Source organism: Citrus clementina, unplaced genomic scaffold (genome assembly GCF_000493195.1).
Source record: "Citrus clementina cultivar Clemenules unplaced genomic scaffold, Citrus_clementina_v1.0 scaffold_1, whole genome shotgun sequence".
Classification (NCBI taxonomy): domain Eukaryota; kingdom Viridiplantae; phylum Streptophyta; class Magnoliopsida; order Sapindales; family Rutaceae; genus Citrus; species Citrus x clementina.
The window spans coordinates 9849460-9870088 of NW_006263303.1; the positions used below are offsets into that span (position 1 = coordinate 9849460).

Sequence of the window (20629 nt, forward strand, 5' to 3'; positions counted from 1 at the left end):
CTTGCCAAGGGAAAGATCCCCTCGTAGAGTAACAGATTCATTTCCGACCATGAACTTCATCACCTGTGTCTTCCAATTTGTGTGTGTCATCCCCAAAGTTTCAAGCCACTGAACTCCTAATATAACATCCAAGCTCCCCAACCCAAGCGGCAAGAATTCCTCTACAATATCTATTCCCTGTAGATGAATAGTCACTCCCCGACATAAACCTTCTCCCTTTACAGCCGCTCCAGTACCCATAGTCACCCCATAAGCCCCAGTTTTAACAATGGGTATCTGCATCTTACTAACCAAATCTAGAGAAATAAAATTGTGGGTTGCGCCTGAATCAATCAGTACCACCACCTCTTGCTCCCCGATAGTCCCTTTAAGCTTCATCGTCTTCGGTGTAGTCAGACCAACCACCGAGTTAAGAGAGACCTCTACCACTTGATTAATTTCGGTCGTTTCCAGTTCGGGATCGCCTTCACCCGAACCTTCTTCCTCTTCCTGCTCTGCTTCGTCCATGTCGTAGGTGAGGACAATCAATTCTTCTTCTTGCAGCGATGCCCAAGTGCCCACTTTTCATCACATCGATAACATAGTCCCTTCTCTCTTTTCTTCTGTAATTCCGAATCGGACAACCTCCTAACCTCTCCCGAAAATCGAGCCGTGTTATGATTTGCCCCAATCGAAGATCGCGAAGCTTCAGAATGGAAGTTCACACCTCGTGTTGACCCTCCTGCTCGATGAAACCCACCGTCTACTTTGTGGGTCTTGGTCACCCATAGTTTCTCCTCAATCTTTTGGGCTAAGTCCATGGCCCGACCCAAATTACTGGGTTCCATGATCCGAACCTCGACCCGGATTTCAGGCTTCAATCCGTTGATAAAATTTCCCCGAGCTAGTTCGTCTGTAATGTTCTCCAACGGCGCCGAAAGTTCGATGAATTTCCGGCGGTATTCTCGCACACTGCTACCTTTTGTAAGGGCTAGCCATTGTTTATAGAGAGAACTGGCTTGGATTACTCGGAATTGTTTCAAGATTAGGACCCTCATCTCTTCCCAAACCACTATGGATCTCTTCCTATTCTCCCATTGATACCACAACAAGGCATCTCCCTCGAAAGCTATTATTGCCGCCTCAAGTTTTTCTTCATTGGATAACCGATTTACGGAAAAATATCGTTCAGCCTTCAGAATCCAACCATCCAGATTTGAGCCATCGAACAGTGGCATCTCAAGTTTCCAGAATCGGAAATCATGGCGAGTTCCGCCTGAGCTCGACCCACCGCCGAAGTTGGGACTGAGCATCTTTTCCCCTTTATACGAGTTCGAACCTCCCATATCCTCCTGAAGTTTGATGAACTGTTCGAATCGTTTGTTCATCGTCTGTATTTCATCCTTCAACGATCCCATTTCCCGTTGAAACTCCTCCTGCGCAGCAACCATCGCCTCCTCCATGGAATCCATTCGTTGAGCAACATTTTTGCCAATCATTTTCAAGGTACGTGACTGCTCTGATACCAATTTGATAAGCCCTGAACTGAAATGGTTAAATAAACAACCCAGTAGAGAGCAGAATGTTGTTGGAAGTAGGAAAACTTGTATTTATCAGCAGAAATAAACCAAAACACCCAAGCATTCGAGAGGCTTGGTATCTCTCCCAAAATGAGCAAGCTCACTACAAAATAATTCTCTAGATCCCCTTCCCAAAAACCAGCTCCTCCTATATAACCTCCTCACTTCTACGCCAAAATAGAATAACAGAAAAACTCTAACAAATTATCAAAACCGAAAACCATCAACTTATTACTAACAGAAATGCATAACAAACTCCTCTCTCTATACTACTTAATGACACGTCAGCCCCGATTAGTATTTCCAGAATTACCCTTGCGCCTTGCATATGTGAAACGCACTTGTGGCCTAACAAACTTAACCATTAGATTATTCAATGCATAGCTAAGAGAAAAACGTAGTAAAACAAATTATGCTTGTTTATTTGATTTTTCAAAATAGGAAGTAATAGCAAAAGGCAAGCTGAGGGGAGAGTCTCTAAAGTGTAAAAATCTTGCCAAGATAAAGTGCACATGGAGAGTAGTAATGGAAACTCAAAGGAGGCTTCCTCTAATCTTTGGTGGCTTTAGAATAGCTTCGAAAGATATCGAGTATGGCAGATACGTTATTCCTAAAGGATGGCAAGTAAGTGAAAACCTTGAACTTTCACTTTCTTTGCAATCTTGTCATCTTTGCCGTTGCTTCTCATTATACATTCAACTGATAATTTGCTGATTCATATTTATATTTTCTGGGTTGCAAGCATGACTCATATGAATGATAGCATTTTCCCAGAACTATAAAATTTTAATACCAGCAAATTTAAGAATCAAGCATCAATCCCACCCTACTGCTATGTTTCATTCGGAGCAAGACCACGGATATGTCCAGGATATGAATTTGCCAGGATTGAAACCTTTGTTGCAATTTATTAACAGGTTACTCATTTCAAATGGAAGCTCATTTGTTCAGACAATTTTTTTCAGCAGAAATCCAATGTCTTTCCTAACTAAAGGACTACCTGTTAAAGTTACACCAAAGAAGATACTGTGGGATTCTAGCCAGCAAGATAGAACTGATCTTATGGGATTGGAGGTAGACCATTGTCAGGTGCAGCTAGTTTATATTTCACTCAATAAAGATGGAGGAGGGACTATTTCATATCAATGCTCAAGGTTGTTCTAACATTAATGTTCTAATAATAACACCAGTTCGTCCTTTCAGTTCTCAGTTCAACATATGAAACTCTTATTCTAAAGAGAATGGCAAACAATTTTGGTACATTCATCTACTATTATTTGCATTATACAACAATTTGATAGGTGATTAAGGTTGAATTCTACTGTCTAATCACCATATTTACACCAGGCATCAACCAATGTTTCTTTTAGCATATCCCAAACCATTGTATCTCCCAATCACGGTTAGCAACGGGGCTGAACAGGTTGAGATTTGCCAATCCTGATCCTGTCCTGAACAATAAATCAAGACAAAAATGTGTCCCGATTCCGTTTCGATCGGGATCCCGAACCCCGAATCCCGAATTATCTTGGATGATATGAATTTTTTGTCATATGCTGCAGAATCTGTTAATAACTGACAAGTCATACATATACTATTAAATAAAACGACTTGTCATACAAACTGACAGCATGTCATATTTATGCGATTCAAGAAGCTGACTTGTTATTTATTTTTAAAGACTCAGATTTTCGGGATCTCAATCAGGATTTTCAAATGTCCTGAATCCAAACCCAGATAGTAAATTAAGATAAAATTTTATCCCAAATCCTTATCAAGATTCAGGGAACTTCGTCAACCCTAGTATGGAAACTATAGTGATTTCAGAAATTCCAGTAAAAGAATAAGTGCTGTTCAGCAGTTAGCTATCCTTGAGTATCTCGAGGGCATAGATGGATACCTTTCATTCATGTTGGGATACGGGTCCAAGACATTATAAACAGGTAACTCCAGTCGATACTTTCCCCGGATCTGGCAGTTAGGTAGCTTCACAGTGTCCGCATCATTGCACCACTTAGGTAGGCGGCTTGAATTGTTCTCAAAAAACCTTACTAAGTATGCATCTTGAACCTGCAGTTTCAACAATAAAAGAATTAGCCAAAATTACCCACAAGACCACAATTTGAATAGATTTGTACCTTTTCATAATTTGTTTATTTTCAATTTCCTAATGCAAGTTAAATAGAAATCATCTTTGTAACATTTTTTTAACCTAAGATAAAGTTTAAATTCAACAATTCTGACCACTTAAATTGTGGATTATATTATTACATTCTCTCCTAGGCAAATAATTCAACATCTCCGCCCTTGGATTAAGTGGATTGGGTGGATGCATAGATCCTAAATGTATTAGTGTGATAGAAATATATAAATAATATTGTAATCCGACAAACTAGCCTGAAAATGCAGAGCAGAGACTTCATTAAATGAAGTGGGGACGAGTTAATCTTGATAAACTCACCGTAAACTCAGTGGCTCTAATAGAGCTAGCAATTGGATCAAATAATCCTGCCTCCTTGTACATTTCAAGAACAAAGGGTACACAGTACATATGATGTTGACTTCCCATCACTGTAAATCCAATCATCATGCTCAGGAATTGTCAGCAGTTCATCAAAGGATGTACCAAGCCCTTCAGTTTCTTTTAATAGATCAGGAAGATCAAGACCCTGCATCAAACAAACTACATTGATTACTCAATAGTATTGATAACAAATTATGTATCAATAATGATCTAGCTTACTTAACATGATTTCCAACAAAAAGAACACTATAATAGTCCAATGATTCTCTAGGCTATGGTTTTCTAATTATAATACCAGAGCCAGGTGGATACCATTAAGCCATATCGTCCGTGTTTGGCTCATGAGGTATACTTGGTGTAACTCATGAATGACCAGGTGATGAATTTTTCATAAGGTCAGATGAAACGCTTCAGTTACCAAATTCAAGCAGACAAAGTATATGATAGATGCAGATACTATTTCATCAATCACATACAACAGGTCACAAACTGAATTGCATTGTTTTTAATATTTTTTGCAGGGAAACACCATGATTCCCAAACCATATTTCAATCAACTATATCCCCAGAAACATAAAATGAAAAATGGTGAAACATATTGTTTTGGTCCTGAAGCATATTTTTATAGTACCTTCGTTCCAATTTTCTTATTTAAGGCTTCATTTACACATGTTAGCAGCATATGCAGGCTGTATATGGTTCCACATTGTCATACCAGAAGCAACCTGATAGGACCAGAAAGGTAGCAATCCGAACATAAAACCTTAAACTTTCTTCATTGCATCAAAAATAACTGCATCCACACAAGGAACAGATAGCAAAACTAAAATTATATGCACCATCAAACTGGTCAAGTGCAACCTTTAGAAATTCAGGGTGTGAAAAAAATGCAAAGTGCCTTTTTTCTAATTTTATACTAATCAAGTATCACATACCATCAAAATTCGGGCGGTACTAAAACAAAATTTGGGAGAAAGAAACAAAAGGCTGTAGCTTGACCAATTTTAGAGCACCACCCAGGAAAGAAAAATCCAAAGCTAATTTTTTTTTTTTTTAAAGAAAACAATGGAAATAAAAAGATTTGCAATAATATCACAACAATGTTAGTGTGGCAAGCTTAGGGAAAATTATAGATAGCATGCAGAGATAATAACTACCAGATGAGCATCCAGGGGGCAGCTGATCGCCACTTCTAGTGTCTATCCAGCTAGATGTCATGTTATGATATTCGTATGGTTTTCCATCCCTGCTTAATGCATACTCCCAAGCAGCGGTCTCATTAAGTTTAGCTCTCATTAAGTTTAGCTTGCATATCAGGTTGCAAAGGAAGCAATGCAATATGGGGGTTGGAATCATCCCTGTTCACCTTAAAGTCCCATCAGGCCATCACTCATCCCATGGTGATACAGCATTAATATCTTCTCCCTCCCAAAAAGTAAAACAACAAATAAAGTAAACAGACAAATTGAAGCACAATTTCTGTATTAATTCCAATCATGGTTATACTTGTACAGAACTATAGAGCTAACCCTGTGCTAGATTAATTAGCTCCTCTGATTCCAAATAATCCCAAAACATCTAGTACACTAGAATTTTCCACAAAACAATGCTTAAATCCTATTTAAACCTTAGAATAGGCTGTCCGAGAGTCAAATTATAGTTTTTGATGACAAGAAAATAAGAAAAAGATTTGCAATACTTGTTGTCTCCTAAAAATTGATAGAAATCTCTGGACTATCAGCTCCATATCGTCACAACAATTTAGCAAGTCGGGGAGCTTTACCTTGTCATTTTCATGTTCTGATTCACCAACCCAAAGCATCCCCTCAGATTCCCTTAAGCAATCAACAGTATAACCAGCATAAGCTCCCGTCAACCACTCCTCCCAACATCTCAAAACCACCCCACCGTCCATGGATTTTTTATACTACCAGGAAATCTCCAGAATGAATTGCTTCAACAGTGACATTGGTAACCCAGGGCTCAGGACGTGGTTCGAAGGAAACTCCCATGTGCTTCTTGAGAAACCCAATATTGGGGTTCTCAACCCATCCAGTATTAATAAAAAGAGGAAATGGGAACTCCCTTGTTTTTAACCTTTTTAAAAAATTAAAAATAAAATAAAATGAAAATACAGACAGAGAATAATGCGTGCTTCGATAACATCCAATACCTAAGGTAAATCCTGAAATTAAGGAAAGTGGCAACTCACATATTCATACTCAAGTATTTAGCGATGAATATTTCGTAGTCACAAGGAAAAATATGTTTGCAACAAAATTATTTATGGCGACAAAGAAAATCGTTGCACTAGAACTATATATCGTCGCAAAAAATTAATGTTTGGCGCCGAAAAGGAAATTCATCGTTAATTTATCTCTTCAATAATAAAAAGGAAAATTATTATTTTATTACCAAAGTTATTATGATATTTCATGCAAGTAGCATGATTTATCGAAAAGTGTATTTTACAATCAAACGTTTGCGACATTATCAATTCACTACTATTCCGTTAAGAAAAAATTAATGTTTAATAGAAATTGAGTTAAAAGTCAATTTTACCCCCAAGAGTTTAGTAGTAAAATGATAATTCTCCTAAAAATTCGGTAGTAAAATAATAATTTCCCTAAAAACTTAGTAGTAAAATGATAATTTATCTATCAAATTAACAGACAATTTTACTCTTACAGTTAGAAATGTCTTTGATACCCTTATTACATTAGCAAATTTTTAACGTTTTTAACGGAATTGTAGTGAATTGATAACGACGCAAACGTTTGGTAGTAAAATGCACTTTTTGGCAAACCATGGTACTGACATAAAATGTCAGAATAACTTTGATAGTAAAATAATCATATCCCTAATAAAAAAATCATTGCTAAAAACTTAAAATAATTATTAATTTTTTTCTTATATATTTGGCAATCAAATACTTTCTTCATCACTAAAACATACATTAGGTGACGAAAATAATTTGGTCACTAAAAACTTGATCACTTAAGGCTTGAATTCTTGTAGTGCTATATGAACTTCACATGTTTCTTCAAGTTAAAAGTTTGAATATATTTAAGAATATTTAAAATAATAATAAATTTGAAAAATGGATATTATTCTAATGTCATATTTTTTAACATCATATTTATAAAATTTAAAGTCCTTACTTTTAGAGACAAAGACACTCAGATTTGTTTAAATGGTCATGTTAAAGCCCTTAGTTTTAAAAATGATCATCTAAACTCATTTTTTTACTATTTTACCTTTTGACTATAGTTAAAAATTTTATAATAAATAAAATATAAAAATATAAAATATATATAATTAAAAAAATAACATTTATATTATGAAAATTATTTTCAATATTAAATTATCATTTTGTCTTCACAAATTTAATTAATACTGTAAGGACATGTTTGGTGTGTGATATTGCATAGCATTAGGTGTGGGCTCATCATTAAATTAAACCAATCACATGTTTGGAAATTGATTGAGACTCATTGGGATTGGCCTTGGAAAGTGTGCTAATGCGACAGTTCCCCATTAGCTTGTCTTTTTTTTTCTTTGTTTTTACTTTTACTTTCTAATAATAATAATAAACAAATAAATTTAAATTTTTAATTTAACATAATATTATTTTTTATTTTACATTATAAGTAATAAATTAATAATTTATTATTTAATAATATTATATTATATTTTAATTTATAATATAATATAATATTATTTTTTATTTTACATTATAATTAATTTTACAATTATAATTTGATATGATTAATAATAAATACTTAAATAGTATATAAAAAATAATATAATATTTCATTATTTAATTATTGTAATATAATTAATAGAATTATGATATTTTTTAATATTTACACAAAAAATTGTTAAATTTCTAAAATTTAAGACTTCTATATTTAATTTTTTTAAGTACTAATAAATATATATTTTAAACTAATCACAAAAAATTAATACAGTACAATGCAACACCAAACATAGTATAATTAAAAACTAATACAATACAGTGTAGCACCAAATATTGTACGACATTATTATAATACAATGCTAATGCAATACAGCATAATACAATACACTTGCATTAAAATAATGCAATACTGAAATAATATCTAAGCTCAATGATAAAAATTCAATGCAATAATAAATAAATCAACCAAAATATACAAAGATAAGGGAAGAGAGATTCAAACACACAGATTTTTATGTGGTTCGTCCAACCTTGCCTACGTCCACGGCTCCTCCGAGCTTGAGGATTCTACTAGTCAAGGCTTCAAGGTTTCAAGAAAACTTACAATTGACTTCTTAGGTGTCAATCAACCTTTACATCCAGAGATTATCCCCAATCTCTTAACTCAAGTGTATCACAACACTTACAATCACTTAAAACAAATATTACAAATTTGTTTTCTTTCACACAATATATAAGAATACAAATCAATGCTTAATGTGTGAATAAATGAACAAGAATGAATTTTAAGCTCGATGAATGTTGTATTCTCGATTATAAGCTCAATGATAACGTTATGATCAATCATTATTTGAATTTGATTGAGCTTATTTATAGTTAGAGCTGAAAAATAGCCGTTGTTGACTATCTGCCCGAAATCGGATCGCCGTTAACCGTTATCGGTTAACCGTTTTGACTGGTCCAAATGACCGTTGAGCTGAATTTCAAATAAACGATTTTATTGTTTGTCACTATCGGTTTGCTGTTAATTTCTAGAAACCTACACAACAAATTTCTACGATTATCCGTTCTTGCTAAACAGTTGAAGGTTAACATGGAATGACATTCTGGAAATAATCGATTAGTCGTTTGAAGTTAATGGTTCGTCATTTAATTCCAGTAACTTGCAAAACTCATTTCCTCAATTGTTTTTGCTAACCGGTTCAAGTTGATCGGGGGGATAAACATCATTAAGCATCCGATCATCTTCCAAAGCAACCAAAGTGTCTCGGTTCTTGGAGTTGGAGGTCTTGAGCCATTCGTCGTTCTTTCGAGAAAAGCCAATACTAGTCATAGCTTCCGAATCAATCTGTTTGGTTTCCTTATACACGACATCCCAAAAAGGCACTTGAAAGTGCCGCAATATCTTAGAGATGATACTGTCATAAGAAAGTAGGCAGTGGTTAACCGAAGGGGTACTCAGCATGCGTCGCAAAATGACATACCTAAGGTTAATAGGTCTCCCTGTAAAAAGACTATCCAATAACCCGACATCCAACCTCGTGATCTCATCTGAATGACCTTTCCTAGGAGTGATAATGTGTTGTAAAATGATGTGAAGAATTCGAATTTGTAGAGGCAATAATTGCGACAAAAAAGAAAGAGCACAAATATCACTAGTAAGATCCCAACGCCGAAAAATGTTATGTACACCCTCACAATGAGCAAAGCTGTCAAATGACAAAGCTTTCTGAGATGTATAAATCCTATGTCTAGCATTCGGAATTCCTAGGATGTTGTTTAAGTTCTCAACATCAAATTCAATGGGAATACCCCCAACATAAGTAACTATCCTATCTAATCGAGTTGTGGAAATTTCCATGTTTGAATAGAAAATATGGACTAGATTAGGACTCTATCATCAAAATCCATACCCGACTCCCAAGTTAGTAGCATATTCCTAACACTTTTACCACAAACAATCAACTCTCTAAAGTCTTCTATATCCACAAAATAAGAATCCAGTACCTTTCGTCCCATGAAGCGGTCCTTGAAGCGCTTAGCCAACGGGGCTATAAGGAAATAAATTCTTTCGAATTTAGAGGTTTCCCATGGAGGTATAGGAGTCTTACTAGGACTAGCTTTTCGCTTCTGAGTTCGACGAGACGAGTCAGCCATAGATACACTGAAGGAAGTAAGGAAAATTTGAAAAAGATAAAAATGGAGAAAATGGAACTGATTTAAGGGTTAAGAGAGAGTAGAGGAAGTGATTTGAAGTTTCAATTTGGCCAAAAGAGGACAAAAATCTGGCCAAATTCACAGAAACCCGTTCGGCTGCCCTTAGGGTTTTGATTTGGGAATTTTGAATTTGGGGCTTAATTTGATGTTTTGAATCGGTGAAAGTGGTCTAATGATGACTAGAAATGATTCTAACAGAGTGATTTGGTAAGAAAATGCAAGAAAAATGATGGATTAGAGAGAGAGAAAGATTTAGTTTCACGTCTATGGAGAAAACAGTGAGAGGGTAATGAAGATGAGGAAGAAAACCCTAGGAACAATTTATATCGCATGAAAACGGCAAGCTGTTTTCTGTAATCGGTGAACCGATAAATTCCAGAGAGCACTTAATAGAAAACTGTTAACGGGTAGTCATTAGTGGTGAAGGAGTAAATTCCAGTGAGCTCTCTGTTTTTAATCGGTTTACCATTTTTAACAAACAGTTTGCCGATAATTTGCAGATATCATATCCTATTTTTTGGATTTAAACGGTACACCGTTTTATGGAGAAATGGTTATCCATTTATTTTATCTATGATTTCGCACATTTGTTTTATTTTTTGCTAATAAATAATACATTCCAAGATCAATTTATTGATCCAAAATGTTTTAAGGGCCAATTTAATGCATGATTCATGGACTCATATGTATTCAAATAATCAATTCATATAAACATTCAAAAATTTATAATACAAACACATCACTTATATATTATCCTTAAACATTTCTTAGACATCAACAATCACCAATCAATCAATTTTAATAGACTCAATAACATGAGTAGAAATGTTAATGCGAAAATTTCATCATCCCAAGTTCATGCCGAAATTTTGAAAATTGATCTTCATAAAGAGGTTTTATAAAAATATCGGCAAGTTATTTTCCGTAGAAATAAACTCCAATGCAATATCTCCCTTTTGAACATGATCTCTCAAGAAATGATGTATAATCTCTATATGTTTGGTTCTATAGTGCTGAATATGATTCTTTGAAAGATTTATAGTACTAGTATTATCACACTTGATAGGAATTTGTTCAAGATTAACACTATAATCTCTAAGTGTTTGTTTTATACAAAGGGCTAGTGTACAACAACTACCTACGGCAATGTATTCAGCCTCAGTAGTTGAGAGTGCAACCGAATGTTGTTTCTTACTAAACCATGAAACAAGTGAGTGACCTAGTAAATGACAAGTTCCACTAGTACTTTTCCTATTGACTTTATAACTAGCAAAATCCGCATTCGAATAACAAGTTAAATTTATGTGAGCTCATCTAGGATACCAAAGTCCAAGACCTATGGTTCCACTTAAATAACGAAAAATTCTTTATACAACAAGCAGATGAGATTCCTTAGGACATGATTGAAATCTTGCACACAAACATACACTAAACATGATATTAGGTCTACTTGCGGTTAAGTAAAGTAAAGAGCCGATCATACCTCGATACATTTTGATATCAATTTCTTTGCCTTTTTCATCTTTGTCAAGCTTGGTTGTTGTGCTCATTGGAGTGCTTTTGGTCTTTAAGTCATCAATGCCAAATCTCTTGAGTAGGTCTTTCACATACTTGGATTGATTTAAGAAAATTCCTTCCTTATTTTGTTTTATTTGCAGCCTAAGGAAGTACTTCAACTTAGCATCATACTCATTTCAAATTCCTTACTCATACAAGATGAAAACTCCTTACACAAAAACTCATTAGTAGAACCAAAGATAATATCATTAATATAAATTTGAACAACAAGTATATCTCAGTTCTTATGCTTAATAAAGAGAGTAATATCCGCTTTACCCATCGAAAAACCATTATCCAATAAGAAATTCTTAAGCCTATCATACCATGCTTGAGGTGCTTGCTTTAATCCATACAATGCTTTTGACAACTTATAAACATGATTTGGAAACTTTTCATTTTCAAAATCAGGGGGTTGTTTCACATAAACTTCCTCCATAATATAACCATTTAAGAAAGCACTCTTGACATCAATTTGAAATAAAATTAAATCTTTATGACATGCAAATGCTAGGAACATCCTAATGGATTCTAGTTTAGTTACAGGTGCAAATGTTTCATGAAAATCAATTCCCTATTCTTGGTTGTAACCTTGAGCCACTAATCCAGCTTTATTCCTTACAACCACACCGGATTCATCCATTTTGTTTCTATATACCCATTTAGTGCCTATAATGGATTGATGTTTCGATTTAGGAACTAATTCCCACACATTGTTTCTCTCAAATTGATTTAACTCCTCTTGCATTGCCATAATCCAAGATCATCATTTTCCGCATTCACAAAAGATTTTGATTCAATTTGAGATATAAATGCAGCATGCTCACAAGTATTTCTAAATGAAGATCTATTTGTTATGCCACGTGAGGGATCTCCTAAAATCAAGTATTTAGGATGAGAAGAAACATACCTACACTTCTTAGGGAGTGATTGAGGAATACCTTCATGTTGCTCTCCATTTGTTTCTTCATGTTGTTCCTCCTGATTTTCATGTAGTGTATCCTTTTGGTTATCCTTTGATGACTCTCCTTATAGTTCTTCATCTGCATCATAATCAACAACAACTTTCTCCGCAGAGGAGGCTTTAAATTCATCAAACGTAACATGCATAGATTCTTCCACAACTATAGTTCTTTTGTTATAAACTCTATAAGTTTTGCTTGAGTTTGAATACCCAAGAAAGATGCAAACATTGGATTTTGGATCAAATTTGCCAAGATTATCCTTTGTGTTTAAAATAAAATATTTACATCCAAAAAACTTTGAAGTAACCAATGTTGGGTTTTCTATCTTTCAAAAGCTCATATGGAGTTTTATTGAGATGAGGTCTAATCAACACACGATTTAAAATATAACAAGCGGTGTTGAAGGCCTCGGCCCAAAATACTTAGGCAAAGAATTCTCATTCAATGGTCCTAGCCATTTCTTGAATCGACTTATCCTTTCTCTCAACAACTCCATTTTGTTGTGGAGTTTTAGGTGATGAAAACTGATGCACAATGCCTAGATTATTGCAAAAGATTTCAAATTTATGGTTTTCAAATTCTCCTTCATGATCACTCCTAATGCATGCAATACTATACCCTTTTTTCATTTTGAATTTTCTTACAAAACACTTTAAAAGCATCAAGAACATCATCCTTATTAGTGATAACTCTGGGAAATAAGAGTTATTACATCAATTCTAGACTTAAATCAAGATCAGTTAGAGAGCAAATAAGGTGTTTTTTTTACATTTTGGTTACCTTTTGCATAAACATTCATTTTAGTTGGGTTTTAATAAGTTTTGTTTAAATCAAGTAATTTGTGCTAAAAAAAGATGGATAATTGTAGGTTTTAAATTCATAAGGGGATGCTGAGACATTAAATGAGCAGGAGGAGGAAAGAAGATGGCCACAAAAGAATACAAGCACAATCGAAAATAATACAGTGCTGTTGTGGATGCTAGAGCAACCAATGCTGCAGCAATCAGAGAGCAATACGGGAGAAAGCTTAAAGCGTGGGTCAGCCATAAAATCACGATCTGCATGTTTCCTAATTTAAACGCATGCACGAGCATGGACTTTGGGTCTTTTACCCTAATTTACAATATAAAAGAAGGCGTGCACCACATAGAAATGCGGCAAGGAATTATCATAAAAAATAATTACAAAGGCAAGAAGAAGGAGATCAAGAGTGAGGAGTGCTATTCAGAAACAAAGAAAAGAACCGTGCAGAATTATTTATCTTTCATCGTGCTCAACTTATATTTTCTCTTCTTCCTTGAATTATTTGGATATATTCCGAGATCAATATATTTGTGTTTATTTTTCTCATCCAGATTATGAACTAAATTTACTTATGGTTGAGTGACAAATAATCCAATGGGTTCTTGACTGTTCTTTTATGTTGTTATGGTAATGCTGTAGCATTATACTCTAGTAGTTTTTATGGATACAACTATTATTTCGGTTGACCACCCATTTAATAGTTTCAGTTAAGATAGAGCAGTAAAAGGGCATGTCTTAGCGGACATTATTAGAGTATTACTTGTTCTTAAGTCGAGTTTCCTGGATTAGGTTACCTTGAATCCCACAAGGGCAATACTTAAGTTAAGATTTGTGAAACTCTAGAAATAGGTGTTCACCTTGTAGGGTGGAGAGATTAAAGGTTATAATACCGTACCATAAATATATGAACAACTGGTCATTGTTAGTAGATTTAAAGGTATAAGATTTCCAACATGCGATGGCTGCGGATGCAGATTTATTCTACCCATTGCTGCAGCACTTATTGTAACAACTGGTGCTATTTTGGTAAACAACAGTCACCCCATTAGGAGAGTTTGATCATTCAACTACTATATTCTCAATTGAATCTTAGACACATTTAACTTAGTTTATTTCATTACAGTATTGTTTTATTTCCATCTCTCACAATTATTAGTTACGATAGAATTATTTGACAATTGTTTGTTTCGGTCTTTAGTTGAATTGCACTATTGTGATTGCTTTAGCATTTTGGAGTAACATCAATCCATATGGAGATAATCTTGAATACTCATCACTTTATTACTTGTTGTGTATTGATTATAGAAATCAATCAACAAGTTTTTGGCGCCGTTGCCAGGGATAGATTGTTTATTTTTGAAGTGTGAAGTAAATCTTGATAGCACCAAATTTGATTTGATTCATTCTATTTATTGGCAGATCGGTTCATGCATGCGCAAATACAGATCTATGGCATTCCAATTCGATCCTGAGATTGAAAGGACTGTCAGGAGACTATGAAGAGAACAAAGAAATTCAGAAATTGCTTCAAGCATGAATTTTTTACAGGATGTGCAAAATTTGAATCCTCACGGACCCCTACAACCAGTCAACATTCAAGGAGAGCAGAATGAACATGCCAACGGGAGACAGCCAGGCAACAATAATATTATTTACATGGCTGATGACAGAGACAAAGCTATAAGAGATTACGCTATACTAACCTCGCAAGTTGTACACCCTGGGATCATCAGACCTGAGGTAGAAGCAGCAAATTTTGAGTTGAAACCAGTGATGTTTCAATTGTTACAAACAATGGGACAATTCAATGGATTGCCTAATGAAGATCCTAATCTTCATTTTAAATTGTTCTTGGAAGTAAGTGATGCTTTCAAGATTGCTAGAGCAACACAAGATGTCTTAAGGCTGAGGCTCTTCCCTTATTCTTTAAGAGATCGAGCAAGAGCATGGTTAAATTCGTTACCCCCTGATTCCATCACTACATGGAATGAATTGGCTGATAAATTCCTAATGAAATATTTCCCACCAACAAAAAATGTAAAACTGCGAAATGAGATTACTTCCTTCCATCAACTTGAAGATGAAAGTTTGTACGAGGCGTGGGAAAGATTCAAGGAATTGCTCAGAAGGTGTCCTCATCATGGTATCCCTTGTTGCATTCAATTGGAAACTTTCTACAATGGGTTGAATCTGAGTACAAGGTTAATGGTGGATGCTTCAGCAAATGGAGCTCTGTTATCCAAATCTTACACTGAAGCTTATGAAATTCTGGAAAGAATTACCAACAATAATTACCAGTTGCCTTCAGCCAGGCCACCAGCAACAAGAGGATCAGCAGGGGTACATAACATTGATGCAATTACAGCCTTATCAGCACAAGTAACCTCATTGACTAACATGATAAAAGCCATAACAACTGCTCCAACAACAGTAAAGCAAGTTACTGAACTTTCTTGTGTCTATTGTGGTGAAGAACATGATTTTGATAATTGTCCTGAAAATCTAGCTTCAGTAAACTATGTGGGTAACTTTAATCGACAACCTCAGAACAACCCATATTTAAATACTTACAACCTAGGCTGGAAACAACACCCAAATTTCTCATGGAACAGTCAGAATCGAAATGCTCCAGCATTGAATGGACTGAGTAGAAACACACAACCACTTGGTTTTCATCAACAAAGTCAAGGGCAAAAGCATATTAGTCAGGATCCAATCACTTCACTGGAAGCATTGATCAAGGAGTATATTGCAAAGAATGAAGCAATTATGCAGAGTCAAGCTGTGTCCTTGAGAAACATTGAGAACCAAATGGGACAACTACCTACAGCAATGAGCATCAGAACTCAATGAAGCCTACCTAACAACACAGAAGACCCTAGGAGAGAGAGCAAAGAACACTGCAAAGTAATTAGTTTGAGATCTGGAAAGAATGTTGATATCCCAGTTGAGGTGACCAAAAATGGGATGGAATACAATTCAACACAAAATCCAACTCAAAAGGGAAGCCTGTTACAACAAACTCCTCTTCAAGACACTGGTTACATGGGCCAAGCTGCAGCAACTGCAGAGGAAATTTAACCAGAACATGCTGAAAAAGAAGTCACAACACCAGTAGTTACAACTTGCACCAAATCAAACAAACAAAGTTTGATATCTCTTGAAGCTACCCAACAGTTTAGACATCCCCTACCTTTCCCACAAAGGTTCCAGAAGCAAAAACAAGATAAGCAGTTCAGCAAATTCCTGGAAGTGCTGAAGCAACTGCACATAAATATACCTTTTGTGGAAGTTTTAGAGCAAATGCCAAATTATGTGAAATTTCTACAAGATATTTTGGCACGAAAAAGAAGGCTGGGAGAGTTTGAAACTGTTGCTTTAACACAGGAAAGTAGTCATATGCTCCAGAGTAAAATTCCCACAAAATTGAAAGATCTAGAGAGTTTTACAATACCCTGTTCTATAGGGACTAGGTATGCTAGCAGAGCACTTTGTGACTTGGGAGCTAGTATTAATTTGATGCCATTATCTGTATTTAAACAGTTGGGAGTAGGGGAGTGCAGACCAACAACAGTCACTCTGCAGTTAGCTGACATATCTTATGCATACCCTGAAGGAAAGATAGAGGATATATTGGTGAAGGTTGACAAATTCATCTTTCTAGTGGATATCATTGTGCTGGACTTTGAAACTAACAAAGAGGTACCCATTATACTTGAAAGACCTTTTCTAGTAACTGGAAAAACTTTGATAGATGTGCAGAAAGGAGAGCTTACCATAAAAGTGAATGATCAGCAAGTCACATTTAATGTATTAGAGACTGTGAGGAACCCTGATGAAGTAGAAGATTGCAATTTCCTAAGTGTAGTGGATCTTGTTGTAGCAGACAGAATGGACAGATGCTGCAGTAATGTACTTGACAAAGTCACCACCTTTGAGGATGTTGAAGAGGAAGATGTTGCAGCAATCCAAACATATTGGATGAACAAACAGCAATCTGATAGGCACAACAGGTTTATTGAACACCTGAATCTTTCAGACAGGGAAGTAAAAACAACTTTACCATCTATTGAATCACCTTCTAGTTTTAAATTAAAATTGTTACTTTCACATTTAAAGTATGATTATTTTGATCAAAACAACACACTCCCTGTAATCATTTCTTCTACTTTAGATGCAGGTCAAGAACAAAGTCTAGTAGATTTGCTGGAAAAATACAGAAGAGCAATTGGATGGACCATGGCAGATATAAAGGTGATAAGCCCATCCATATGTATGCATAAAATCCTGTTAGAGAATTGTTCCAGCAATTCGGTAGAGCACTAGAGAAGGCTGAATCCTATTATGAAAGAAGTGGTGAAGAATGAAATCATCAAATGGTTAGATGCTGGAGTCATATACCCAATATCAGACAGTTCATGGGTAAGCCCAGTTCAATGTGTTCCAAAGAAAGGAGGGATAACAGTAATGGCTAATGAGAAGAATGAACTTATTCCTACAAGGACAGTGACTAGATGGAGAATGTGTATGGATTACAGGAAGCTCAACAAAGCCACAAGGAAAGACCATTTTTCACTTCCATTCATAGATCAGATGTTGGATAGACTTGTTGGAAAACAGTACTACTGCTTCTTAGATGAGTATTCAGGCTACAACCAGATTGCTATAGCTCTAGAAGATCAAGAGAAGACTACATTTACTTGTCCCTATGGAACATTTGCCTTCAGAAGAATGCCATTTGGGCTATGCAATGCTCCAGCAACTTTTCAGAGATGCATGATGTCTATATTTTCTGATATGGTAGAGCAGACTTTGGAAGTTTTCATGGATGACTTCTCAGTTTTTGGGGAAACATACAATGATTGTTTAGACAACTTGGAAGAAGTTCTTAAAAGATGTGAGATGACCAACTTAGTACTTAATTGGAAAAGTGTCATTTCATGGTGCAAGAAGGAATAGTGCTGGGTCACAAGATATCCAATGATGGTATTGAGGTAGGCAAAGCCAAGATAGAAGTAATAGATAAACTGCCACCTCCAACTTCAGTAAAGGGTATTAGGAGTTTTTTGGGTCATGCTGGATTCTACAGAAGATTCATTAAGGATTTTTCCAAAGTAGCTAAGCCTTTGTGTTCATTGTTGGAGCATGACAAACCATTTCACTTTGACAAAGAGTGCCTTCAAGCATTTGGAGAATTAAATAAAGCTCTGATCACTGCTCCAGTAGTTATATCTCCATATTGGACTTTACCATTTGAATTGATGTGTGATGCTAGTGATCATTCTGTGGGAGCAGTATTAGGGAAAAGAAAGGATAAGGTTTTTCATTCCATATACTATGCAAGCAAAACGTTCACTCCAACTCAGATCAATTACACCACAACAGAGAAAAAGTTGCTAGCGGTAGTTTTTGCTCTTGACAAATTCAGAGCTTACCTGGTGGGTACTAAAGTAACTGTTTACACAGACCATGCAGCCATCAAATATTTAATTTCAAAGAAGGATGCCAAACCAAGATTAATCAGATGGATCTTATTGCTTCAAGAATTTGATCTAGAAATTAAAGATTGAAAGGGGACTGAGAATCAAGTGGCAGATCACTTGTCACAGCTGGAAGCAGACACTAGTACATTGACAAGGAAGGGCATCACCGAAACTTTTCCTGATGAACAATTGTTGGTAGTACAGCAAGCACAGATGCTGCAGCAGTTAGAATCTCTATGGTATGCAGACTTTGCTAACTACTTAGTAAGTGGGTTGCTACCACCTGAGCTGAAGTTTCAAGAGAAAAATAAATTTCTTCATGATGTTAGAAGTTATCAGTGGAATGACCCACATTTATATAAGCTATGCTCAGATCAAGTAATAAAAAGATGTGTTGTAGCAGAAGAAATACCTCATATACTGGAGTCATGTCATGCTGCAGCATATGAAGGACATTTTGGTGGTCACAGAACAGTTGCCAAAGTTATGCAATCAGGTTATTATTGGCCCACTATTTTTAAATATGCTTATGAATTTATTAAATGTTGTGACAGGTGTCAAAGGACAGGGAACATAACTAGCAGACATGAGATGCCATTGACTAACATACTGGAAGTGAAAGTTTTTTATGTTTGGGGAATAGATTTCATGGGACCTTTTCCCCCATCCTTCGGGAACTTATATATCCTTGTTGTTGTGGATTATGTCTCCAAGTGGGTAGAAGCTGCAGCATTCCCTACCAATGATGCTAAAACCGTGGTGGCTTTTCTTCAGAAAATGTTTTTCCAAGGTTTGGCACTCCTAGAGCAATTATCAGTGATGAAGGCACACATTTTTGCAATAAAATCTTTGCTGCAGTAATAATGAAATATAGAGTCAGACACAAGATAGCAACAGCCTATCACCCACAATCCAATGGTCAGGCTGAAGTGTCCAACAAAGAAATTAAAAAAATCTTAGAAAAAGTGGTGAACCCAACAAGGAAGGATTGGTCTTTACATTTGCATGACTCTCTATGGGCCTACAGAACAACATACAAAACTCCACTCGGCATGTCTCCTTACCAAATTATTTATGGCAAAGCGTGTCATTTGCCATTAGAGCTCGAGCATAAAGCACATTGGGCACTGAAGAAATTAAATTGGGATATGCATGCTGCAGCAGAGCAAATGAAACTTCAACTTTATGAGCTTGATGAATTACGGCTATTTTCATATGAAAATGCAAGAATCTATAAAGAGAGAACAAAACACTGGCACGTCAACCATATTCAACACAGGAAATTCACCCCTAGTCAATTAGTGTTGCTCCACAATACAAGACTAAGATTATTTCCGAGAAAGCTCAAGTCACGATGGTCTGGCCCGTTTAAGCTATTAAAATCTTACCCTCATGGAGCAGTTGATCTTCTAGATGAACAAACAGGCCACGAGTTCAAGGTTAATGGACACAGGATTAAGCATTACATACATCCAGCAGCAGAATGTTCAAAGGAGGTGTTACTCCTTAAAGAACCCAGCTATTGAACAAAGAAAGAATGTCAGGCTGAAAGACCTTAAATCAAGCGCTTCATTGGAGGCAGCCCATTGAGGAGATAGCCACTTCAAACCAATTTTGATATCCTTTGGTTTTGTAGACAGCTCTTCTTCTTTTACATTTTATTTAATCCTGTTTTTCCATATTAACCATTTATTTTTATCCTTTTCCATTATTGCATACTTTATTTGCACTTTAATTTGATATATCTATTTCTTTTAATAATTTTAGACTTAATTTTACTAAGTGTGACAATTGAATTCCATATTGACACGTGAGAGTGT

The 20629-nt window shown here is 35.5% G+C and overlaps 1 protein-coding gene, 1 non-coding gene and 1 pseudogene across 2 annotated transcripts; 1 reads left to right on the forward strand and 2 right to left on the reverse strand.

Moving 5' to 3' along the window:
* Positions 1-3271: 3271 nt before the first annotated feature.
* On the reverse strand, positions 3272-5998 carry LOC112095620 (annotated as a pseudogene).
* A 9368-nt stretch (positions 5999-15366) lies between these two features.
* LOC112095974 lies at positions 15367-15473 on the reverse strand. Its single transcript, XR_002904134.1, has one exon. It is a non-coding gene; the product is annotated as a small nucleolar RNA R71 (small nucleolar RNA).
* A 1156-nt stretch (positions 15474-16629) lies between these two features.
* On the forward strand, positions 16630-17652 carry LOC112095621. The gene has a single exon (XM_024177727.1). The coding sequence runs from the start codon at positions 16630-16632 to the stop codon at positions 17650-17652; it is 1023 nt and encodes a 340-aa protein (XP_024033495.1).
* Positions 17653-20629: the final 2977 nt, after the last annotated feature.